Raw genomic sequence first — 14,474 nt, forward strand, 5'->3', positions numbered from 1 at the left:
TGCGAAATGACTCGTGTTTATCTTTAAACTTGCTTTATCACAGTTGGCAAGGGTAGCGATCCTCTGTGTGCTCAAAGGGGCCCTGCACCTGCCGGTTCCTTCCCTGCCCACCGATCAGATGTTTGTTGGCTGGTACGCTTGGCTGTTGCACTCTGGCTGGCAAATGTCTGATTTAGCAGGCAGGCTGGGAAGGAGCAACTTGTGCTGTATTGCTGCTACCCTCCTACTGCCTGCCCTGACAGTTGGTAGAAATAAGAATTTTTGTTTTATCTGCATCTCTTATCCAAATAGCCAAGCCATTTTGACTTTCATTGTGATCTTACTTTGAGGTTTTGTGTTTTCTTATTAAATTTCTACCTGCTGTGTACTCTGCAGTAATTCAGATGTATGCAAGTCATGTAGTAGTACTTAAGTCTGTAATAATTAAAGCTTTGTGTTACAAAATTCTTTAGGATGCTCCTTTCTATTTCCCTAAACATCTGTATTTCTAGGTGTCTCATATGATACCTGTTTGGGTTGTGCGATGCATAATATTTGTATATAGCCAATGTGACTAAGTCTGATGCTTTGAGCATGACCTTTTGGGACTTGGCAATTGTAGGAGTGCTACTTAATTTCGATAAGAATGATTTGTCAGTAAAATCATTAAATGTTACTAGGATGAGTATTGCTACTTGCAGTGTGTACTTTTGAAATATAGCTGTAGCCTCTAAATAATGTGCACTATCTTAAGTTATGCTATGATGGTCTATTTGTCTTTATTTAAATATGAACAATTCTGACTTCCTAAATTTGGTGCTACAAGTTAAAATTTTGTCTCTGCAGTCTTCACAAAGAGAATTTAAATCTCTTCTTTAGAACTGAATCTATTCTTTTTAAACCTAATTTTTCTCTTTTTTGCCACAGTATGTGAGGCTGTCCTATGACTCTAAACCTGAAGCCATTTTGCACCTTATGCTAAAGGAATGGCAGATGGACCTGCCCAAGCTTGTAATCTCTGTACATGGTGGAATGCAGAAATTTGAGCTTCACCCACGCATCAAACAATTGATTGGCAAAGGTCTTATCAAAGCTGCCCTAACAACAGGAGCCTGGATTATTACAGGAGGAGTTAATACCGGTAAAACTGAAATCGCTTTCATTTACATACAAATGCAGGGGAACAGAGTTCAAAAGATTTTGACACTTGCCCTATATACAGGTTTTTCTTGAATAAAATGTCAACAGAATCTTAATCTGTCTAGTCTGATAATCCAAATTCCTGTCTCGTTTAACTATGGTTTCAATTATAGTTAACAAAATTATTGCTTATTGAAAAGTTTTAAACTTTTGTCGCTAGCATACTATCGTGTTTCTTTCCAAATTGACTGTAATTTTTCAGCCTACCCCCCCCTATACAGCTAAAGGACTCTACATCCACTGTCTGGCTTTCTTTTTCTGCAGTCAGAAGTATACTCTTTCTCAACTAAGGTACCTTATTAAAGGTTAGCAAACATTGGTATCTGCATAAAAATTCACAACCTGACCAGAAAAGACTTCTTGCATCTTCATGAAAGAGATTATTCCTTAAGTAGAAGACACAGGGCAGTGCTGCCTTATGCCTAAAAGAAACCAATGGTTATGTTTAAGCACAAATGGGCTCCTGGAACCCTGAAGTCATTGCCATTACATGATGACTGGGACTCCCTTCCCCGAGGGGCTGTAAATGCTGCCTCTGTAGTATCCGTATCCAGCCTCCAGAGTGGATGAAATAACCCGGGAAGAAATCCTTCATTCTGACTTACAAGGGCAAAGCTGAGATGAAATGCTGTGAAATTTTTGCTAACATCTCTTATTGAGCCACTTCCAGCATTAAAATTCAAAATGAAAAAGAACACTGCACTGTAAATTTAGAAACTGATGCTAGCGCCTCCCTTTGTATCATGAAATAGGGGTACAGTTTAAGTTCAGTGGGTGGAACCATTAAACGGACAAGTTTTGAGAGTGTTTATCTTGTCTGGGTACAGGTGTTGCAAAACATGTTGGTGATGCACTCAAAGAACATGCTTCCAGATCATCTCGAAAAATTTGCACTATTGGAATAGCTCCCTGGGGTGTGATTGAAAACAGAAATGACCTCATTGGAAGAGATGTAAGACACCTTGCTATTTATCTGGCCATACATTTTGCTAAAATACCCACCATATTTTTTAAATTAATTTTTGTATTATTTTGTTTAGGTTGTTGCTCCATATCAAACTTTGTTAAACCCCCTGAGTAAACTAAATGTTCTAAACAATCTCCATTCACATTTCATTCTGGTGGATGATGGAACGGTTGGAAAGTATGGTGCAGAAGTTAATCTAAGAAGAGAACTGGAAAAAACAATCAATTTACAACGGATTCATGCACGTAAGGGATACGTTTTGTGTGCTTTGGCTGAAGTATAGCAGTTGTGGTCAATTTAAAACTATTCATCTAGCTTACAGGTATGCTTATTTGAAAAGGGCCAATTTGATGGCCTAGTGAGACTAGACAGGAGTGCGTATTTAATTTCCAACTGAGGCTTGTATACTACAGACCAGGCAGTGTTGACTGGGAGCATTGTAGTATTAATACTCTGACAGATGAGGTACAGTAATAAGAGAGGGAAAAAATCAATCATTAGAATCTACTGAAACTTGAAAAGCTGCTCTTATCCCTAAAATGTGTTCTTGGTATTGACACTTTTTAATTTTTTTTTTAATTTATGGTGAAGAATACACCTGTGGGGGTAGTCAGCTATAATCTCACCTCACATATGTTTTTCCTTGTTTACCATTTTGCTTTTCAGTCCTAAATACAAAACCCTCTAAACCACAGGTACTTTACTGAAATAGCTTGCTGATGATAATGATAACCCTGACACTGTTTGTGTTTTTGCTCCCATCTTCCCAACTCACTTTTTAAAGAAATCTTCAAACACTGATACAGAACTACTCCTGGATAGCATATCCAGGCAAACACCAAAACTTTGAAGTCATTTTAAAAAATGGCAGGCTTGGTCAGCATCTAGGAACACATCATTTTAGGGGGGTTAGTAATGTTTCAGTTTTGGGTAGATTCTAATAATTGGTTTACCTTAAGATTGTCTCCTTTTTTTTCTTTAATCTTTTCAGTTATTCTTTGGACTCTTTGCTTATCCTTTCTTTTTATAATTACCTAGCATTTGTGTTCTCACTCTCACACTGCAATTTTGATTTGGAGGACAGGTGTTAATGAAGTCTTTTGGCTGACCTGATGATTTTGCACCCAGTCTCAGACTGTGACACTGGGTATTGGACTTTGAAAGTTTGACAGATTTACTGCATTTTCCACAGCAGTGTGTGGTAAACAGCTCACAGTAACATCCAGCAGTGCCTGCAGATCTGTCATATCATTCACTGTTTGCCTAGAACGGGTAGATGTGAATCGGTTATTTACTCTTTCGGATAATAGAAAGACTAGGGGGCACTCCATGAAGTTAGCATGGGGCACATTTAAAACTAATCGGAGAAAGTTCCTTTTCACTCAACGCACAATTAAACTCTGGAATTTGTTGGCAGAGGACATGGTTAGTGCAGTTAGTATAGCTGTGTTTAAAAAAGGATTGGATAAGTTCTTGGAGGAGAAGTCCATTACCTGCTATTAATTAAGTTGACTTAGAGAATAGCCACTGCTTACTAGCAACGGTAACAGGGAATAGACTTAGTTTTTGGGTACTTGCCAGGTTATTATGGCCTGGATTGGCCGCTGTTGGAGACAGGATGCTGAGCTTGATGGGCCCTTGGTCTGACCCAGTATGGCATGTTCTTATATCCTACACTACACACCCAAAACGCGTTTCCTGGTACTGCCCCACATGTTGGTCTATATGCACTGCATCACCATACAGCATGTTCTCATACTATATTGTGCATGACAGCAAAATAGTGACTGCACTTCAGAGTGTCTAGGATAGGATAGTAGATAGTACAAAAGTAAGAGTGCTGACTGATGCAAACTGCCATGTACTGCAGCCAAGATGGGCTTGTTGGCATGAGCAAGATGAAGATGGGGTGCATTACACAAGCAGAGACTTGGTGTGTGTCACAGCATCGATGTGTATATGTGACAGATTGTGAGTGTTGAAGGGAGAGCATGTGGATGATAGTATACTTGACAGTCAGAGGGAGTATACGTATGAGAGGGGAAACAGATTTTGTTCTACTCCTCTTTGTCTGCTGCTTTGGTTGAGCCCTTTTAGTTAGTATTTCAGTAATAGTGATGTGCTGATCATGCTTAAAGATGGCATTTTCTGTACCTTGTCCAGGCCACCTTTTTGCCTATATTACATCTGGATAAGTGGTGAAAGAGTCATAGGGAGAAATTACATAAGCACATGCCATACTAGGTCAGACCAACAGTGGCCAATCCAGGCCATAAGAACCTGGCAAGTACCCAAAAACTAAGTCTATCCCATGCTACTGTTGCTAGTAATAGCAGTGTCTATTTTCTAAGTCAACTTAATTAATAGCAGGTAATGGACTTCTTCTCCAAGAACTTATCCAATCCTTTTTTGAACCCAGCTACACTAACTGAACTAACCACATTCTCTGGCAACAAATTCCAGAGCTTGTGTGTTGAGTGAAATAGAACGTTCTCCGATTAGTTTTAAATGTGCTACTTGCTAACTTCAAGGAGTGCCCCCTAATCCTTCTATTATCCAAAAGAGTAAATAATTGATTCACATTTACCAGTTCTAGACCTCTCATGATCTTAAAGACCTCTATCATATCCCCCCTCAGCCGTCTCTTCTCCAAGCTGAACAGCCCTAACCTCTTCAGCCTTTCCTCATAGAGGAGCTGTTCCATCCCCTTTATCATTTTGGTTGCCCTTCTCTGTACCTTCTCCATCACAACTATATAATTTTTGAGATGCGGCGACCAGAATTATACACTGTTCTCAAGGTGCGGTCTCACCATGGAGCGATACAGAGGCATTATGACACTTTCTGTTTTAGTCACCATTCCCTTCCTAATAATTCCCAACATTCTGTTTGCTTTTTTGACTGCTGCAGTACATTGAACCGACGATTTCAATGTGTTATCCACTGACTTGGGCTGTTTCTGTGGTGCTGGTCCCTGGTGTCCCTGACATGGGTTGCACCTGATCACTTTCAGGATGATTGTGATCTTGCTGGTGTGTGGGGGGGGGGGGGGGGGGGGGTGGGGCAAGGTTGCAGTTTGCAGCATTCATTTCATAGTACAAAGAACTGATGGAGACCTCTCTCCGGCCTAAGCTACAATTTTGTTAACTGGGCTGTCTGAGTAATGGCATATTTAAGCCATTTGGTTTGTTTTCGTCAGCAGTGTTGGTTATGTTCTTCACCAGTATAACCTCCTGTTGGCTTTGTGTGATTTAACTGTAGTTAAAATAAATTGACTGTCATATCAGCATTTTGGCTTGTTTGCCCTAACAGAGGCATGTTCAGTCTAGTGAAGAGACATGATATAATCTTACAAAGAATTTGCTTGGAGTAGTGAAACTGATCATAACATTTTACAGTACACTGGTTTCTCCTTTTTCAAAAAGAAAAAAAAATAATTTGTAGTCTGTAATTGGAAAAGGAAGATGATAAAATTGCATACTGAATGATACCACACACAACCCATGACATTTTGTATGACTTCTCAGAGTCAGTGAATCGTGAATTCATAATTCATGTCCATCACACTTTTTAAAATGCATTTGCTGCTCCTTCCATAGATTCACAGCTATGGTTCCTATCTTTAAGGTTGTAATATCTCACATTTTGAAGAAAAGCAGGTCAACACTAGATTACTCATTTTAACAAAAGCCTAAACTGCCAGTATAAAACAGCTGGCATCCTGTTAGAAATCCACGGTGTAAACTGAGATGTTAATTAGAATAACTAGACTTTCATATAGAGGGGGTAATTTTCAAAAGGATTTACATGCTTAAAGCTGGTTTTTACGCATTACCCATGTAAGTGGGCTTTTGAAAATTGCTAGGATATGTGCCATTGAATCATCAATAGGTTTTACACACGTAAGTACACTTTAAGTCTGAAAATGGTTTTTGAAATTACTACAATATGTGCTACTTTTACATGCATAAATCTTTTTGGAAAATTACCCCAATAATAATAATAATTCCTTAGACCAAAATGGCTCTGCTCTCCACCCTACTGTAGGGGGTTTATTTTAATTTAGAAGTGATCATTCTAGTAGCATAGTTGGTGATGATAGCAGAATCAGACCAACTGGCTCATTCAGTCTTTTCAGTTATCTCTGTCCACGCTAAGGATATATCCCAGCTTCTAGTCATAGAGTGTGACTAGTTGTGAAATATCACTTCCTGTCTGTGATTAGTATTTATCTTCCTTCTTCCTTCTTACTGTTCTACCCTACTGCAAGATCCCCCCCCCACTGTAAACCTCCCTTCCCTTATCAAACCACGAAGCTGTTTGTGGAGCTCCTGTCCTCTTAGGTGCTCTGCTGAACCTGAACACCTGCATTTCCTGTAGGACTTCTAGGTATTGCTGTACTTGAAACCTACCAGACAGACCCAGCTGCTAGTTTAATTCTATAATCGCTGCCTATGTCTGTGTCCTGTCTAATCTCCTTAAGCTCCCAATTTACCTATTTCCTTCTCTACTCCATTCCCATTTAATTTCTCCATTTTACTTTCGGATTGATATCCAACTAGACAAACCTGGCTCGGGGGAATAGTTATATATTTCAGCAAAAGCTTTTCCTGCATTTCTGAAACCCAGGTCCTTGGTAGCTAGTTTACCCAGTGTGATGTGTGAGAAGCACCTTTAGGTGGCCTTTAGTTTGCATACTTACTGTGAGGCTAATGGTGGCATCCTGAAGAAGCACAGATGTGGTATGGAGTATGCATTCACCAGTGGCTGATTTAAAAATGTAGTCTAATCTTTACTGTTTGGGTGTTGCACCATATTTTTTCAGTATTCTGTTTCACAAATGAGGTAACCTAAAACTAATACATAATCTTCCATGGGACAGCAGTGGATTGGTTCATCATTCTGCATTAATCATGTTGAATTTGCAGGTAGTATATTATGAAATGAGGTAAGATGGTGTGGCATGAAAAGTAATAGTAATTTGATAGTTGTGTGTATACAGGGCTTACAGTTTACGCAGGTAGTTTGTTGATATGTAAGATTCAGTATGATGTCAATTTTGAAGGATGGTGTCAAGTATTGCATGGATCATCTTTTTTTAGTAGAACAGAACTGAAATATTCCCATTTGTTTTCTTGTTCGCTTCTGCATTAGAATATCTATGGCTTCCAAATCTGTTCTCTTTCTACTCATAACCAAATTGATTATTTCTCCAGGAATTGGCCAAGGTGTACCTGTGGTGGCACTTATATTTGAAGGAGGTCCCAATGTCATTCTCACAGTATTGGAGTACCTACAGGAAAGCCCTCCTGTACCGGTGGTGGTCTGTGAGGGGACTGGAAGAGCTGCAGACATACTGGCATACATCCATAAGCAAACAGATGAAGGAGGGTAAGCAAGGCTTGTTTTCTGGTTTAAGCAATTCAGATATTACTTGTGTTATGCCAAAGTCTATGAATTGTACTGGTCAGAACTCTTCCGCTATCAAAGCAGATGACTGACCGAAAAATTATTTATTTCTAGAAAATATGTAAATCTTTCCTAGGCTACAGCCTTATATATTTCTGTATTCTCAGAAACCTCCCTGAAGGAGCAGATTCTGAAATCATTTCAACCATCAAAAAGACATTCAACTTCAGCCAGTCTGAGGCAGCTCACCTTTTTCAGACTGTAATGGAATGCATGAAGAATAAAGAACTTGTAAGTGGCCTTTAACAGTAAAGACCTGTCATTTTCACTGATCAAACTGAAGGGATTAGTTTAAGTAATTCTAGCTTTATCTGGTCCTGGTGTGGTTATGTGTTATCTGTTGGTGTAATCGGAGTCTATACTTTTTGTATACTCTGCCTAGGATAATATGATAGAGCAGGTACCATGGTTTAACTAAATAAAATCAAATATTGTGTGCTTTATTTCATTATTTAGTTTTTATAGGAGAATATATCTTCCAGCAGAAAGGTTGTCATAGTCCTTGGGCCTATTAGGGCAGTTTTGACTTTTACCTGATTAGAGTTCTTCCTAGGTTTGTTACAATTTATAGTAATAATCATACTATAATAATTTAACATATAACTTTCCTACTCTGAGAAATCTTTGGGGAAAAAGGTCTCGCTGTAGTCTATTGACACTACAAAATTCAGTTGTGATATTTTTAGGACCTTCACTAATGATTTTAATGCATGTTAATCCCAATAATATTCTTTACAATGAATTTGTCCAAAATATGAGAGGTTTTTTCCTAACCCTGTGATTTACAGAAGCAAATTATCCTGCAACTCGCATGGCTTTTATGCAAATATATTTTTTAATGGCCTCACTTTTTCCTTTTAACTCTAGTGTATGCTGTTGGACTTTCTAGAAAGGGCTCACAATGATTGATATCATTTGACTCTGACAGACCCACTGGTGCTAAAAGGAATACAAGAAGCAGATGAAAGTTGCTACATTCTCTTAGGGTTGCTAGAAAGTAGCTCAGGAAAGTCATTTACCACCATCCTTTTAGGACCAGCTCCCTCAGCTTTGCATAGTCAAGTCATTTAGGCTATTATTCCCCCATGGTCGGAATATGTAAAGGATTTCTTGATTTAAAAATGATTTCCATGTTTTGTAAGTAAAGTGACTTGAAGGTTAGTAATATTGTCCTCTTAAAAAATCTGAGGATAATATTGTTTTTCAACATTGCATATCCTTAAAATGTTTTATCAGGGAAAATGTTTTATCAGGGAAAATGTTTTATCAGGGAAAACTTGGCTTTTCAAAAAAGCATTTCCAAGCCTTGAATAAAACCTCCACTCTTCAACACAAACTCGCATGCAATAACTGGATCTAAATAAGAATCCAACTACCATAAACTTACGCACATCATTACCTGCGGAGTTTTATCATATTATCATTCACTGCTGTGTCATATTTCTTCTCTTGGTTACTTATTTTACCGTTTCATATTTATGTACTGTCCCATTTATTCACATAGGCTTATTTATTCACTCCGCTATACTACTACACTAATTGGCTGAAATGTAAATATTGCATTGTTCAATCTCTCCCCTCTTCCAGCTCCAAGTTAATTTTCCCTGTTTTATTGTTTTATTGTAACTTTCTCACCCTTCAATTGATTCTCTGTATTTAAAGTTCACAGTTCTATTGGGAATATTGTTATCACGTTACCTTATGCTTTTCACACATTGTTAATTGTAAACCGGGTTGATGTGATGCCAGTCACGAAACTCGGTATAACAAAAACAATAAATAAATAAAAATAAATAAATAAAAAATGTTAAGCTCCCTTATTTCAGGGTTTGATTAGCCACAGAATTATTTTCTGTAGACGCAAGCCCTCTGCTGGGTCTATCGAGAGCTAACGCCATATTGTGGGTTTTGCTGATTAGACCTTGCCTGGTACTTGGACTTTGGGAAGGAACGCAGAGTTCCTCATATTCGCAAACACCTTTTTTTACAGATAAAAATTGCTTAGGCTGCCTATACCGGACCATGTGTGCATGGGGCATCAGTTCAACATGAATGCCTTTATTTGGTAATAACGTTCATGCTCCTTTTTCAAACAGATAACTGTATTCCACATTGGATCAGAAGAACACCAAGACATCGATGTTGCAATACTTAAAGCACTGCTAAAAGGTGACATTTATTTTTAATACCTTTATGAGTAATAGGAATCTGTCAGTACTGTATAAAAAATGTATTCTTTTCCTGATTTTCTAAGCCCAAAACAATGTTTTGGAGAGGCCTGAAATGCATATTTAGGAATATTTTCAAAGGGATTCTTCACAGATAAAAAGTTTACCCATAGAGAAAACCCTTTTCAAAATTTCATCCTCTCTCATCCTGGGGAAAAGTGGTGGCACTAGGGCTGTTCAGACAAATGATGCATGGGTAGCTCCCCATGCATACTTTCCAGCAGGGAGTTTACACCTGCAAACTCTACGGGTGCTTGTGAACTCTCGGTCTGTGCCTGGGACTTGATTTTCAAAGGAAAACTCTGAAGAGTTTCCCTTTGGAAAAACAGCTTGCAGGCCTGCAAGCCTCCACAGGGAGACTCAAAATTGGCCTCTTATCTGTTCGTGTTTATTAAAAGATGTTTCCCCAGCCCAAAAATCTGCAAATACAGATATAATCTTTATTCCTGTTCATACCCAGATCAGTCCAGACAAGTGGGTTTTGCATCCCTACCAGTAGACTTTGAGGCACTGCTACGTATCAGAGTGCCACCTGCAGTCCCTCAGTATTTCTCTGTCTCCAGCAGATGGTAGAGGTGCAAACCTGCAGTCTGACCACAAAAAAACAGAAAAAGTTGAGACCATTTGTTCGGGCAGGCAGATTTCAGAATTACAAGCTCTGTCTTGCAGGGACCCTTTTTTTGCGGCTTTCTAGTGGTGGAGTAACGTTGTGTATGGTTCCTTCCGTTTTTATCAAAAGTGGTGTCCTCCTTTCCTATTAATCAGACTGTAAAACTGCCGGCTTTTCTGGATTGGGCTAAGGATTCTCCTCAGGCTAGAGAGCTACATCTTTTGGATATGCAGAGGGTTCTGTTACAGTATCTGAAGGTCACAAATAATTTTTGCCACTCAAATCACCTTTTTGTGGTGTTTGTTGGCATGAAGAAAGGGGATAAGGCTTCTAAAGCAACAATTTCTTGTTGGCTGAAGGAGGCCATTGGCTCTGCCTATATTTGTAAGGGTCGTGAGGTTCTAAGGGGTCTGAAGATGCATTTTACAAGAGCGCGGGTGGCCTCCTGGGCAGAGTGTCAATTGTTGTCACCCCGGGAGGTATGTAGAGCTGCAGTGTGGTCCTCACTGCATACTTTCACCAAGCACTATCGTTTGGATGTGCGGGCGCAAGAAGACGTGTCTCTTGGTGAGAGTGTTCTTCATGCGGGTCTTTCGGGTTCACGCTTGGTGGTTTTTAGGTATATCCCACTTGTCTGGACTGATTTGGGAATGAACAGGAAAGGAAAGTTGGTTCTTACCTGTTAATTTCATTCCTGTAATACCACAGATTAGTCCAGAGACCTGCCCTGTTGATGCTGAAAGACTGAATTTCCTGTTAGTGTGGGAGAACCATTTTTTCAAAGAGATTTTTACAGTGTAAATAAGTTGAGTTCGTTGGTTATCAGACTTTTTTTTTTTTTTTCCCCCTCTGGAAGTATGAATGGCTCCAATTCAGGGGCTTCCAACCCCAGGCTCTCTGTCTGTTTGCCCTGGTCTGGGGTTTTGAAGGGCTAATATCTGGCTTGGGTTCAGGTCGATACTAAGGGACTGCAGGTGGCATTCTTGGCTGTGTAGCAGTCTCTCAAAGTCTGCTGGTAGGGATGCAAAACCCACTTTTCTGGACCGAGCTGTGGTATTACAGGAACGAAAATTTGTAGGTAAGAACCAATTTTCCTTTCTCCTAGGACAAGCAGGATGGTAGCCCTCACACATGGGTGACATCATCGGATGAAGCCCGGCATGGAACTTTGGTCTCAAAGATTCTAGAGCTTTCAGCATGCCCTACTGAGCATGTGCAGCTGTAGTCATCACCCTGCTCCCTAGGCAGAATCCCTCAGTCCACGATATAGCTCATACATGGAGAAACCAGCTCCTGGGGGGGGGGGGGGGGGGTTGTGAGGACTAACATCATACGGTCCTAGGAAAGCATCTGTTACAGGTAAGCAATTCTGCTTTTTCCCAGGACAAGCAGGATGGTAGTCCTCACACATGGATGAATCCCTAGCTCTAGGCTGTCTGAGCAGGACAAAGTAGAAAACTTTATAGTGCTGAGCACTATCTCCCTCCTTTGCCTGAGATGCAGCCTGACCCACCAGAGGTGCAGACTGGAGAAGAGTTGGGTTCTACAAAGAAAGCCATAGAAAAGACCGAGAGACAAACCCTCATGCATAACAGGGATGCCTGGGGCAGAGGAGTGATGCGAGTGCAAGCAGAAGCAAACTCCGCATCACAGAAACACAGTACAAGCAGGGTTCCTGATAAGTAAACCTCACCAAAAACAGTGGATCTAGATCCTCCTGGATACAGGAAGGATCCAGAGATATAAACAAGAGAGGCTGTTGGAAACAAGAGTTTCCTTTGGTGTGAAAAAACAACCGAAAAACAAACTGGGGCCTGAGAGCCCTCCAGAAAGATGTAAAAAATGTACTTTTGCATTTATTTAGTAGTAGTTTGTGTGTGCCTGTCCTCTGTACATTTATGGAACTTTTGAATTTATTGAACATTCATTAAATATAAAAATGTTTTCTACATATTTTAAATAGGCACAAATGCCTCCGCATTTGACCAGCTTGTCCTGACACTGGCGTGGGATAGAGTTGACATTGCCAAGAACCATGTTTTTGTTTATGGGCAACAATGGCTGGTATGTGTATAGTACCGCATTTACCTTAAATCAATAAAGGCAAAAGTTAAAGTGCTTGGAAAAGTGAAAAGAACACTGGATGTTTTGTGAATCGGATATGCTTTGCTGACTCAGTTTCCGTGCATAGTGCTAGAATGGAATTTGTTACAAATAAATCTTTCACTTGACTTGCAATGTTCCTTCCTGAATGAGGAGGATTTTAATTGAAACTAACTTCAAAAACTCTACTTAACTCTGGGTTGTGCCATCAGTGCAAGCTCACTTGAGACCACACCCATCCTGTGTATTTGCTGAAGGAAAATGAACAGTGGTTGGAGGTGATAGCTTTTTTAGGTTAACATGCATGAAAAGGTACAAGCTTTTAGCACCAAGCTTGCAGATAAAACATTTATTTTCCTAATCAAGTTATCTCTACCTTTCAGTGAGTTGCTTTTCTTTCAATATATTTTTGGCAGGCTGGGATAATATTCCTTTCGCTAACCTCGCTCTTAAGTTGTTGCTTTTGAAATTCCATTAAATTCCATTTTTTATTTTTTTTTACAAATCCTTTGAATCATAAATATACACACTAGAACACGGTGGCTTTGTCCAAGCAGGATATTATATGGTTAATAAGACTATCTATATGGCTTCTCCAAAGGCAGGAAGTGAATTGCACTTGGAGTTAGACTAATTAAATCAGTTTCTTAATTATACATTAGGTATTGCTGCTACATGTCGTGTGTTCTATATGAATATGCGATGGCATTTGATGGATAAGATTTTTGTAGTAATCACTATACTATATAGCTAGACATTGCTATTTTCAGCATTGCCTATAAATTAGTTAGAACTTTAGGATTTATAAGTAGATCACACTGCTAAGAAATGAAAATATCATCCTTGATGTCCATGTTGAGCAGTGAGGCAAGGGAGAAGTTATCCAAGTAATTTTAGCAAGGATATTCATCGGAACTTATCAGAGTGAGTCTCCCACTAGATATTCCTTCCTAAAGTTACCTAGGATTGTGTTTTCCCCAACTAGACCTACCCTTCCAAATTTATCCAAATAGCACTAAGTATTAGCATGACCTGGCTAAACTTTCCGATGTGTCCCTAGAGTGCCTCCTGCCCTACCTCTTCATATCTAGCTAAACCTTACGGGGTAAAATTTAGCCAGTCAGTGGAGTGGGAAGTTTAAATCGCATGGTCTGTTACCCTCTTCAATATCGACCTCCTTGTGTTTATATCTGTGTTTGCTGTGACACCTAACAGTTCTGTCAGAGTAGATGACTCGATGCTTGCTAATCTGGTAGTTATGATGTTGTCACCAGTGGATGTCGTGCAGTCCTCTCTTCCAAATGTATTTCTGTTGTGTACTTTTTATATACTTTATATCATGGGTGGAAAAATTCTGGATGCCCAAGAGACTAAAATTTCATTCTTGGTGCATGTCGGCAGTCATAGCAGTCAAGCCACAGAGTGATGATGGTGCTGTTGAAGTTAAAAGGTGATGTAAAGCAAAACAGAGAGCAGGATTTATTAACTTTTTTTTTAGGTGGGGGGGAGGCGGAGAACGGATGGAGATACAGGCAAAAAACTGGAGGGAAAAAGGAGGAATAGGCTGGTGGGAAGAAGGTAGGAGAGACAGTAGAAAAGAAGGGAAGCACAGAGCAGTAAAACCCCATTCCCCCTCTTCCCCCCCCCCTTCCAAGAAAAATGCAAAAAGGAAAGAAAAGCAAAATCCCCCTCCAACTTTCCACATAAACAAAGAACAACAAATTGGCAGGAAAAAGGGCAAAATTTAAAAAGCTGGAAAAAATTATATTTCTCCTGGCTGCTTAGTATTTTGGCTGATGTCTTAGTTTTCTAAATATTTTTCTTCCCTGCTTTCTATAATACTAATGTCCATCTGATGGAATGAATGTAGAAGTCCAGTTTTTCAAACAGATGCTTGGAATAGCTGACGCTGTGCATT

The 14,474-nt window shown here is 39.5% G+C and overlaps 1 protein-coding gene across 4 annotated transcripts in view; it reads left to right on the forward strand.

The window, feature by feature from the left end:
* LOC115075157 (transient receptor potential cation channel subfamily M member 7-like) overlaps positions 1-14,474 on the forward strand; it is a 251,239-nt gene that overhangs the window by 78,680 nt on the left and 158,085 nt on the right. For all 4 annotated transcript variants that reach the window (XM_029575380.1, XM_029575377.1, XM_029575378.1 and 1 more), the window contains 7 exons: positions 907-1,120; positions 2,007-2,131; positions 2,220-2,391; positions 7,363-7,537; positions 7,723-7,846; positions 9,712-9,784; positions 12,417-12,517. In XM_029575380.1, the coding sequence (XP_029431240.1) occupies positions 907-1,120; positions 2,007-2,131; positions 2,220-2,391; positions 7,363-7,537; positions 7,723-7,846; positions 9,712-9,784; positions 12,417-12,517 (984 nt within the window). The remainder of the gene's footprint in view (positions 1-906; positions 1,121-2,006; positions 2,132-2,219; positions 2,392-7,362; positions 7,538-7,722; positions 7,847-9,711; positions 9,785-12,416; positions 12,518-14,474) is intronic.

Source organism: Rhinatrema bivittatum, chromosome 13 (genome assembly GCF_901001135.1).
Source record: "Rhinatrema bivittatum chromosome 13, aRhiBiv1.1, whole genome shotgun sequence".
NCBI lineage: Eukaryota > Metazoa > Chordata > Amphibia > Gymnophiona > Rhinatrematidae > Rhinatrema > Rhinatrema bivittatum.